The sequence below is a fragment of the Entelurus aequoreus genome, linkage group LG01 (genome assembly GCF_033978785.1).
Source record: "Entelurus aequoreus isolate RoL-2023_Sb linkage group LG01, RoL_Eaeq_v1.1, whole genome shotgun sequence".
In the NCBI taxonomy this organism is placed as follows: Eukaryota; Metazoa; Chordata; class Actinopteri; order Syngnathiformes; family Syngnathidae; genus Entelurus; species Entelurus aequoreus.
The window spans coordinates 79,384,864-79,397,363 of NC_084731.1; the positions used below are offsets into that span (position 1 = coordinate 79,384,864).

General features: G+C 36.3%; 1 protein-coding gene across 2 annotated transcripts in view; it reads left to right on the forward strand.

The window, feature by feature from the left end:
* enpp4 (ectonucleotide pyrophosphatase/phosphodiesterase 4) overlaps window positions 1–12,500 on the forward strand; it is a 681,324-nt gene that overhangs the window by 20,059 nt on the left and 648,765 nt on the right. Inside the window, exon 8 of one of the 2 annotated variants that reach the window (XM_062059382.1) lies at window positions 1,184–11,794. The exons of the other annotated variant lie outside the window; for it this stretch is intronic. Coding sequence (XP_061915366.1) covers window positions 1,184–1,287 — 104 coding nt within the window. The 3' untranslated portion in view covers window positions 1,288–11,794. Of the gene's footprint in view, window positions 1–1,183; window positions 11,795–12,500 lie in introns of those variants that run through there. 2 annotated transcript variants of the gene reach the window in all.

A 12,500-nucleotide genomic window follows, 5' to 3' on the forward strand; every position in this document is an offset into this window, starting at 1 on the left:
AAAAGCACTGTACTTTTTAATGAAGATAACTTTAAACTAGTCTTAACTTTAAAGAAATACACTCTATACATTGCTAATGTGGTAAATGACTATTCTAGCTGCAAATGTCTGGTTTTTGGTGCAATATCTACATAGGTGTATAGAGGCCCATTTCCAGCAACTATCACTCCAGTGTTCTAATGGTACAATGTGTTTGCTCATTGGCTCAGAAGGCTAATTGATGATTAGAAAACCCTTGTGCAATCATGTTCACACATCTGAAAACAGTTTAGCTCGTTACAGAAGCTACAAAACTGACCTTCCTTTGAGCAGATTGAGTTTCTAGAGCATCACATTTGTGGGGTCAATTAAACGCTCAAAATGGCCAAAAAAAGAGGACTTTCATCTGAAACTCGACAGTCTATTCTTGTTCTTAGAAATGAAGGCTATTCCATAAAATTGTTTGGGTGACCCCAAACTTTTGAACGGTAGTGTATGTATATATATATATATATATATATATATATATATATATATATATATATATATATATATATATATATGTGTGTGTCAAATGCTTATAAAGTGCTATTAGCTGAACATACCTCTTGTTTATGACCTTACATGGCACATTGTAGAAATAAAATAAACAAAAAAACCTGCAAAATAAAGCAAAATGTTGACGCTAATAACAAATAAAAACACAACGATTTGTTTTTAAAAATATGTTTTAGCCTTTATATTAGAAATGACATGATGATGTCACTCTACCACCATATTAAAACATTTTTAATAACAATTGTGTTTGTTTTGTAAACTTGAAGGCTCCACGCCACTGTTGTTTTTTTAGAATGTAAAAGTGTTATTTATGAGCACATTTATAAGCACTGTATTGTTTTGCTTATTTACTGGAAGGTTATACAACACAACTTTTGTTTTTAATCTTGGGAGCTGATACTGCAATTAAAATTATTTTCAAAGAGATACTGAAGCACAGTGACATTAAATACTTGACAGTTTTAAACAGTTTTCAATAAAGTAGTGAATCTTCAAGTACACTGGTTCAGTTTTTTTCTTTTTTTCTCTTATATGTAACGAGAATTGTGGAAAACCATAAGTATGGTATGGACTACTGAAGTTCTGGTATCATGACAACCCTACACTCCGTATATGAAGTGAAATACTGTCGTTTGTTTTTCTACAGTTCTGTTCAAGCTGATTGGACGCTTGGGCCGGCCGCCATCCCTCCAACCGTTCCAGAGACTTGAAATTGAACACAGCGACGACGACGAAGCTTTGCTGGAGTAATACTAGCCCGGCTCACTCAGGTCTATTGGTGCCTGCTCGTGCACTTTACCCACGCGGAACACTTTTAGGTCACGCTGTTCTTCTGAAAACACCTCCAGGCTTATCTGGAAGACAAAAAAAAATGCCGTTTGATGAGGTCGTAGGTGAAAATAATCGTTCAGCCTTTTTCTATACCTACCAAGCTGGAGCAAAACTATCCAAACCGGTTCCCATGTTGCATAAGCTGCGTTAGTCAGGGATTTCTGGTGAACAGAATGATGTGAAAATTCCAAAGCAAATATTTTTGTGAAGATTTGTCCGATTTACTTTATATGGTTTTGTTTTGTAGTGCCAACGTCAGCAGAAAACGTCCATATATAGTGCAACTAAAAAAGTATTCACACCTTTAATGTTACAGCCTTATTCCCAAGTGAAATAAATATTTTTTTCCCCCTCAAAATTCTACACACAATACCCCACAATGACAATGTAAAATGTTTTTTTTTTTTTTTTGCAAATGTATTTAAAATAAATAACAGAAAAATCACATGTACATAAGTATTCACAGCCTTTGCTCAATACTTTGTTGATGCATCTTTCGCAGCAATTACAGCCTCAAGTCGTTTTGAATACGATGCCTCAAGTTTGGCACACCTATTTCTTTTTGCAGCACCTCCCAAGCTCCATCAGGTTGGATGGAAAGTGTTGGTTTTCAGCCAGAATGCATCGCTGCATTCACCTTTCCCTTTATCCTGACTAGTCTCCCAGCTCCTCCCGCTGAAAGACATCCACACAGCATGATGCTTCACTGTAGGAATGGTGTTGCCTGGTCTCCTCCGAACATGACGCCTGAGTTCGATCTTTGTCTCATCAGAACAGAGAATTTTATTTCTCAAGGTCTGAAAGTCTTGATGCTGTAATTGCTGCCAAGGTGTGTCAACAAAGTATTAAGCAAATGATGTAATTACTTTTGTACATGTTTTTTTTTTTTAATACATTTGCAAAAATAATTTAAAAAAATGTTGATGCTGTAATTGCTACCAAGGTGTGTCAACAAAGTATTGAGCAAATAATGTAATTACTTTTGCACATGTTTTTTAAATTTTTTTTAATACATTTGCAAAAATAATAAAAAAAAATGTTTCACACTGTCATTATGAGGTATTGTGTGTAGATTTCTGAAGGCAAAAATTAATTTATTCCATTTTGGAATAAGGCTGCAACATAACAAAATGTGGAAAAAGTGAAGTGCTTTGAATACTTTCCGAATGCACTGTGTATACAGTATATACCGATGTATATATACGGGTGTGTATATATACCGGTGTGTGTATATATAACAGTGTATATGTACCAGTGTATACATACCAGTGTATATATTATATCTATGCAGTGCTTCAACCAGGGGTGTCCAAACTTTTTCCACTAAAAAAATCAAAGCATGCGGCCTATTTTGAAAAAACTACAATATAAGAATATAAAACATGTTTTCAGTTATTTCACCTTTTTTTGTTAAGTACATAACTCCGCATGTGTTCATTCATAGTTTTAATGCCTTCAGTGACAATCTACAATGTAAATAGTCATGAAAATAAAGAACACACATTGAATTATAAGGTGTGTCCAAACTTTTGGCCTGTACTGTACGTCAGCAGCCAAATTAGGAGCCTCTGTAACCCGTTTGAAATCATTCAATTCTAATTTACATGCCAAATAACGAACGGTGATATATATCGTTATTGCATGAGGGTGCAATACAGATCGCAATGTAGATTTTAGGCCTAATTGCCCATCTTTAACTCAAGTAAATAATGGGACTACTTTTGACTCCTCTTACTTGAGTACAGTTTTACAGCTACTCTATCCACTTGTGAGTTTGTCAAATATAAACGTTATCTGGAGCAGAGAATACAATTTACACACATATATATATATATGTATGTATGTATGTATGTATGTATGTATGTATATAAAAATAATAATATTTTTTCTATGTTTTTGTTTTATACCCTTTTTTCAAACAAAACTAATTGTAATGCTAATTTTGTCATTTTTGTATGTCAAACACACAAAATAAGCAACATTTTCCCCAAAAAACATTTCAAAGTGAAATATTTGATGTGAAGTACATGAAACTTTGAACAGGTCAATAATTCATAGCTTTGATTATATTATTTCTTGAGCGATGACAGCTTTAAAGCAAAAAAAGAGTGTTATCAAATTCAACATCACAACTTTTTCTCGTTACATTTCACCTGCATGCTCTTTAATTCCACTTTTTAACGTCTCTTTTTGTAGTAGTATTTTTGGAATGTGCCCCGGGCCATTAATAAATTAGCTGCGGGCCGCAAGGCCACACTTTGGACACCCCTGACTTGGACCTATTTAGAAAGTTTATTATTTTTCTGGCATACTGCAATGAAAGTACATAAATACATCATATCTTACACAACGGAATGCGACAGTATGCATTCATATTTGGAGGAGGATAAAATAGGGGATTTTAGGGCGCTAACTGTAATGATCAGAGATCCATTCTAAACTTATGCTGGTGGGGAACGCTTATAAAGATGTTATAAATCTTACGTTACTTTTGATGTTACAGACCCCACGCAAAAAGATACAAATATCAGGCATTTCGCTGGATCGATCGTTATGTGTGGAAGTGCTAGTATATCATCAACAGCGCACATGTAACAATTATTAGGGGTGTGGGAAAAAATCGATTCGAATTCAAATCGGGATTCTCATGTTGTGCGATTCAGAATCGATTCTCTTTTTTTTTTAAATAGATTTTTATTTATAATTTTTTTTTTTTTTTAAATGTTTTTTTATTTTTCATTAATCAATCCAACAAAACAATACACAGCAATACCATAACAATGCAATCCAATTCCAAAACCAAATCCGACCCAGCAACACTCAGAACTGCAATAAACAGAGCAATTGAGAGGAGACACAAACACGACACAGAACAAACCAAAAGTAGTGAAATAAAAATGAATATTATCAACAACAGTATCAATATTAGTTACAATTTCAACATAGCGGTGATTAAAAATCCCTCATTGACATTATCATTAGACATTTATAAAAAAAAGAACAATAGTGTCACAGTGGCTTACACTTGCATCGCATCTCATAAGCTTGACAACACACTGTGTCCAATATTTTCACAAAGATAAAATAAGTCATATTTTTGGTTCATTTAATAGTTAAAACAAATTTACATTATTGCAATCAGTTGATAAAACATTGTCCTTTACAATTATAAAAGCTTTATACAAAAATCTACTACTCTGCTTGCATGTCAGCAGACTGGGGTAGATCCTGCTGAAATCCTATGTATTGAATGAATAGAGAATCCTTTTGAATCGGGAAAAAAATCGTTTTTGAATCGAGAATCGTGTTGAATTGAAGAAAAAAAAAATCGATTTTGAATCGAATCGTGACCCCAAGAATCGATATTGAATCGAATCGTGGGACACCCAAAGATTCACAGCCCTAACAATTATGTCCGACTGCCGAGACCAAAATCTCGCGTGAACAAACGTGATCTGACAAACTCCGAAGAAGAAACCGCAACAAGCGGGAAAAACGGCAACAGTGAGGCGACATTCAAGAGGAGAGGAGGCAATAACGGTGGTCTTGGGACTACTGTGGGCGCAACAATGCCAAAGTAAACACATGGAACACGGACGTTATATTCTACTGTGCGAGCGAGAGGTGAGTACGTTCTCGCTCTCAAAGTAGCCTGAATGCTTCGTTAGCTTGTTGATTGGCTACTTTCCGTGCTACGTCACAATTCACGGCGCAATGACTCGGGAGGCGTCGGCTTTGTCGTTAGTTGTGGAGCAGAAGTCACTCCAAACACACGTCAAACCACAAAATAATTTGATCATGCATTAAATAATCGGGCGTTCTCCGTGTTTGGTCGGAAGGGAGAAGATCAGGACAAAAACAGGCCGATATCTCAATGTGCGTACCCCGTTTTTATGAAACCAAAGACGAACACGGTTCTGCCACACTGGATTTATTTGTAACACATCTTATTTATTCGAAGGTACATTTAAATAATATTTTCTAACGTGTTTAAAGGGCTGTGTTGGCAACGTGCTCAAAGTTACATTTTATTAAACGGAACTGCACTTTTTAAATAAAATTGTTAATCAGTCACAATCTATAGGGAAGTGAAGAACGCATGTTTTTCCCTTTATTTTATGCATATTAACTCGTAAAAAAAACAATAGCAAAAGTCAGCTAACATTGGAGCTAATGGTATTTACTCTATTACGCATATAAAGCTCTCAAAAAAACATCCAAAAGCCTTCATCATTTTTTTATATACACACTAAGTCAGTGGTGGGCCGTGCGCTTCCCACCTAGGCCTTCAGTGATGTCCGACTTCAATAATTACCTCGCAAAATACCATTACTTATGTCACTACATGGCCATTGCTGGAGAAATACACATGTACGCACTACTGCGAATTGAAACACATCAACAGTGTACAAAACAGGTTATTTTCTGGCGCATTTAAAAATCAATATACCTGCATCAACAATTAAAATATATCTTAAGTGGTACTGTCAAAATTAAAACTGCAAAAAACATATTAAACGTGGAAAAAAATAAAATATCTGAACTCACAATTTGAAGAACCCATTCGAGCCTCCGGGGTTGGCCCGTCTCACAAGATGTAGTTTCTCTTTAAATATCATTCTTAAAAATGGCCTCGCAAATATATGTGTTGTCTTGTCGAATCATAAAAGATGCAGACGAGGCGTGTTGGCTGACTTCTTAAAGTTTACTCCACTGGGTGCTCGTCAAAAACACCGACATGTCTACATTAAACCTAAACGGGGCTACTGCGCATGCTCTTCACTACTGTGGCATGCTGGGTAATAGAGTTCCTATGTTATCTAGCTCATAACATCACTATATATCTGCCTTAGGCCATCTAGAAGGCCTTACTGACAACAACTTGTGATCTGATCTGAGTGCTAAACAAGAAATACAAACTACGAACATAATAAAACGTTAGCTTACTGTACAAAGTCTGCTCTCAGTGGGACGCCGACTGATGGGATGTTCATATCGTCCCGTTTAGATGGAGAATTAATTATAATCATCACAAAGGTTAAACAAAGTGCCAAATATAAGTCAGAATGTCTTGATTTATGTCCACAACCTTGTAATATACAAGTGAGAGGCATGATTTAGACTTAGACTTAGACAAACTTTATTGATCCACAAGGGAAATTGGGTAAAACTTTAGTATGGGGAACACATATTCACCATTAATTAGTCGCTTATTAACATGCAAATTAGTAACATATTGGCGCTTAATTAGTCATTATTAAGTACTTATTAATGCCTTATTCTGCATGGCCTTATTATACAACCAGTAAGCCATTAACTAAGAGTCTTCCCTCAACAACCTCAGAATTATTGCTTATTGGTAACCCTAACCCTAACCCTTATATGTTCCCCTAGTGTCCAAATAACTCTAAATTAAGTCTTTGTTACTGTAATAAGCAACTAATTAATGGGGAATATGTTCCCCATACTAAAGTGTTACCGGAAATTGTTCCACACAGTAGCTCAGTTACAAAGGATGGAACGGGTAAGGATGGAAAGGATAATGCTGGTATTAAGTAGACTAAAAATGTACCATAGTAGCAATATAAAATATACTATATATGTAATATTTACATATTATATATACAGTATACAATATATACTGTTATATTCTATTAATATATACTATTATATTTGTATATAATATACATAATATATAACAAATCCAAATTACCATGTACAATATTACAGTATATGTAACAGCTGCAGCAAAAATAAAAATACATTTATTAAAAAAGTATAATCTAGAACGAAATTTCACCAACTCAGAGGCGATGCAGTTGCTTATTATGTCAATAGCAGCATAAGCTAGTGACCTCACAGTGCCGGTAAAAATAGTTTGTCTGTGTTAGCGCTTATAATAACAATATCACTAACACTTGGTTAATATTCAGGTCATGAAATGTCAACGGAGTATTTTTGGCGTTTTTTAGATATTAACTGCATTGTTTGCCACCTCTTACTTGGCCGTATTTTACGACATACAATGCAAAAAAAGAAAAACACATGTTCTTGTCTTACATAGAGATTGTGAATGATAGGCATAATTCTCACAAAAAAAATGCAGTTCCCTTTTAAGACCGAGCAACACATCATGCCTACATAACAGAATTAATTCTGCCACACTGGATTTATTTATAACATTTCCCATTTAATCAAAGGTACATTTACTTAATATTATCCAACATGTTAAAAGGGCTGTTTGCAACTTGTTTAAAGTTACATTTCTTTTTTTTTTAAATGGCAAAATATATATAACAAGAACACCACTGTCTAGTCATTTGTTGTTTAGCAGAACATATTTTTTTCGAGTGTCTATATTTTCCTCACAAAACTAATTATATTAGATAGAAATTTCTCCTCAGTCCGAGGAATTTGTCAGACATTCAGGCTGTCAATCACCGCTGTCTCGTCCACACGTCCACAAAAGCAGTCAACGAGAAGCTTACATACGAGTCATGTTGTTATGACGATACATTCAGTGATGGCTAACGTCTGTAGCCAAATCGCCATCTTTAGCTGACCACGCACAAAACTTAAACTGTATTCTTACTTTATTATAATAATAATAATACCTGGGATTTATATAGCGCTTTTCTAAGTACCCAAAGGCGCTTTACATGTTAAAAACCCATCATTCATTCACACCTGGTGGTGGTAAACTACTTTCTTAGCCACAGCTGCCCTGGGGTAGACTGACGGATTATCATTAAAGTACTTGACAAAAGCCAAAAGGGGGCGGGGTATAATGCTAACCACGCTTTTGAAAGTTGCGCCCGCTAGGCTTCTGTTTAAAGGTTGCAAACAGCCCTTTTTTAAGGTTGAAAAATGTCCCAGTGCTGTCAGTTCTAATACATTTGTTGTCAAATACAACATGTTTGTATGATTTTTTTTCAACATGGTCCTAGTTATGTTGTTATGAAATGGAGCTGTCGATAAAATATGCCATTTTTTGCTCTTTCATGCTGCTCTTGTGAAGTGTGTTCTGTTGTCTTTCTTTTACTTACTGTAAATTCCGGACTAGAAGCCGCTACTTTTTTCCTACGCTTTGAACCTCGCGGCTTATAAAACGGTGCGGCTAGTTTTTTTGTTTTTTTTGCTGAAGGCCATAATTCAAATAGTTTGCATAAAAGACATGCAAAGACACTGAAATGGTGTATTCCTGTTTTTGCTACAGTGCAATTTTTAGGATTAGTTCGCTCCCTGCAAGTGCTGCTGGGTGAATGTCCACAGTGTTTCCTGCTGTTAAAAGCTTTCAACCGGAAGTACAAGTGCCGTTCCGCCTTCTAATCGTCTACAGCGTTTCTACTCGTATTGATTCTCTGTTCACCACTCCAAGCAACGTTTGTAAGTTTTATAATATACCTAAAACAATTCTTACTTACTAAACCGTCCCATGTGTGATGTCTGTAGGAGTGTTTTCATGCATATTTACATGTGCTATCATAATGTAATGAAGCTAGCATCTTTAGCATTAGCTAATATGCTAACACGTTTACGAGTGTCTGTGTTAGTATTATTAACTTACAATGGCATTCTGTTTGTATTGTTTCAGTTGAACAAATTCCTCAGTAAATTCACCAAAACCTCACCGTGGAGTTGTTGAGTCTGTTTAGCTGATTGGAGAGCTAGCTTCCGCAGCTAGTTTAGTTTAGTTTAATAAGGATCCCCATTAGTCTACACCGCAGTGGAGACTATTCTTCCTGGGGTCCAGGCAAAAAACATCACACAATCACAAAACAAAAGATTACAATGCAGTACAACATGATCAATAACAACATTTTGTAATATAAAAATAACAACGACAAAAAAACAAACAAACAATAACTTGGGGTTTACATAATAATTTTCATACCAAAGATAAAAAAAAAGAGCAATATAAAAATAGATATATATTTTTTGCAAAAATAAAACAAAGAACCAATGGCCTACAATATACACATTAGTGTACCAAGGACAAACTATATTTTAAGTGACGAAAAAGTACCATAATTAATAAAATATGACAAAGTACATACAAAATCAAGATAATATCAATATAAAAACGATAACCAGAAACAATAATTAATTTAAGCAAAAAATAAGTCAAAAAGATAAATGAACTATAGTCATGACTAGGGTTGGGTATCGTTTGAATTCGAACGATTCCGATTCCGATTCCTGGCGATTCTCGATTCCGATTCTTCTTGTACCATGCCGGGATCAATGTGTTTGACAGGTAGTCCCTGGAAGGTGGTATGTATTTTGGGTTGAGAGTTTTCACCATATCCCTGCAAACATAAACAAACATGTAATGTTGCTGTCACTGTTTAGCCCAGTATCAATTAGCTTAGCTCTAACGTTATTGCTTAACTAACCTAAATGTTGGAGATTCCACCTCTGAAAAGGGATGCAGTCTTTTGACTATGTGTGCAGTGACCTTTCTGTGGCACTCTTCCGTCTGTGGTACCGACATCTTCCCCATTGCCGCTACGGTGAACGGAGTACGCTGAGCACATCGCGGAGCCTGGCTAGCAGGTTGTAAATTGTCTATGAAAAAATATGCGGGCTAATTTGTTAGCTGCCTCAACGTTGGCGCAAAAAACATTATTTATTGCATATATATTGTTTTACTTACCGGATTCGGACTGCAGTGCAGTCACCGAGGTGCCAGGCTGGGCGTCGGAGGAAGAGGTAGAGGAGGATGGTCGGCGCAGCGCGTCGAAGATGGGACATGCATTTATTTGTACTCCATGAACTCGGAGGTGCTTCATCATGTTCGACGTGCACCCTCCTAAACACGAAACAGTCCTGCCGCACGTGTTACATTTCGCCGACATTTTATTTTTTTTAGTAAAATAAAGCCACACTTTCGACCGCCGACGCCCGCTATCCATGCTTGACTGACTCGCTCGGCTACATAGGCTCGGCTATGCTAACACTTCCGGCGGTGGGCGCTTCTTTGTTGGTGTTCAGCGGCTTCTTCTTCCGGTCGGCGGACTTATTCTTTTTTTCCGGTCGGCGGACTGGGTATCGAAACTAGGAATCGAAATTTAAACTTTTGAACGATTCCGGGAGAATCGGGAAGTTAGTCCCGGTTCCAATCGATACTCGATACTCGATACCCAACCCTAGTCATGACATTAGGTACAATCTAGAATAATCTCTTTCTGCAATACTTCTCCTCTCAGTCTATTCTTAAAACCCACTCTGCTGGTGATTGATACCAGATGTTGTGGAAGTCGATTCCAGTAAGTGATTGCCCTATACATAACAGTTTTTTTCAAAACATCAGTTTTGGGTTTAAGGTGGGCGAGAGCACCCCCTTAAGGGCTACCCTGGTACCATAGTTGTGACTGTCACTAGCAAGCAACAGCTGAGAATACAGATAGGCAGGTTTATGGTATGTATAGATCAGTGGTTCTTAACCTTGTTTGAGATACCGAACCCCACCAGTTTCATAGCGCATTGACTGAACCCTTCTTTAGTGAAAAATAAAATGTTGTTTTTTCTTCCAAATTCAACACAAAGTTATGTTTTTTTTACTGGTGCACAAAATGAACCGTGCATCAACATCACCTTGTTCAAAGAACAAAACCAACACAGTGCATGAACTCACAACAAATTACACACCTGCAAATCAGTCTGACTTCTGCTGTTGCCGCATCCATAAAGCCGATATAGAGAAGTTGTTATTTACACGATGAGTCGTGTGTGTCTTGACCTCCGCGGCGGAGGCTCCGTCGAACCCCTGAGGCTGACTCACCGAACCCCTAGGGTTCGATCGAACCCAGGTTAAGTACCACTGGTATAGATGTTTAAAAAAAAAAAAAAAATAGATTCAAACTACAAGCTAGTCTTTCACCAACTCTCATTCATGACAATTCATTATGCATTATCTCAATGCCGGTTCTAAATGAGCAATGAGCTAGTGGGTCCGTGACGATGACTTCTGTTTTGTTTGATCAACCGTTTTACTGCTGTGTTACAGACACCGTTTGGAAACAACTAAGGTATGTAAAAAAACATTTACAAAATCTGTCTTGTGTAAACAACTCATTTCACAACATATATATCTGCGGTTTATAGTCCCGTGCGACTAATGTATGAAATAAAATGTTTTTCTAAAATTTAGTGGGTGCGGCTTGTAGTTCGGAAACTACGATCGTTTTTTCTGGTATTGACGAACATTGTGCTTAAAGATACACGTTTCACACCTTTCTTGCACTGCAGCCTTTAAAGTTACTCTTTTATTCCGGGCGGTGGGCCTGAAAAGACATTTTTCCTGACAACATGAGAGTTTAGTCAATGAACTGGTAGTGGTGTGTACGTTGTGTGTGTGTGTGTGTGTGTGCTTTCAGAGAAAATAAAAAAATGACACATTTGCAAGAATGAATTCCCTTTATATTGACTTTTTTCTCCATTGCAGTCACAACAATATATAAAATCAACACTGACATACATTTCTGTATTGTGTTCAAAACAATTATTTTCACGTTCTGACATTATTGAAAACGACTTTTTCTATGTAGATGTAAAACTTTGCCTCTTCACAGATAAATAGACTTTTATTTTCAAGAAGGTATTGTAAGAAAAATAAGACATTTTGCAGTTATTTGTGAAAAATATTTACCTCTTTTCTCCAGACACTCTTGTAGACAAAGAAACCAGAGGTACACAACACATGCTCGTGTCGCTCAGGTTTCCACTGAGACATTTGGTGTGAGCTTGGGGGGTCGGCGTTCATGTTGGTCATTCAATTTTCTTTTTATGAATGGGAATTGATAAACAAACAAAAAAAACAGTTGGTTCATTGGTATTTCCTTTTGAAATACTGAAAATTGAAAAATAAAGTGTTATTTTGATATTTATTTTGTATGTAATGTCACAAAAAGTGTATATATGAGTCAGCAGAAACAGGAAAGCTGAACAAATCCTTAAATATTTTTTAAGATATATTGACACTGGAACCGGAAGTTCAAGACAAAACTGCAGGCTGGCTTTTTGAAATAAATAAAAAAATCACAGATGTAACTAAATACTGGAGGTGAGAGTCTTTGGCCACCTCACGATTTAATCAGATTCCGATTCTTGGGGTGACGATTCGATTCGGT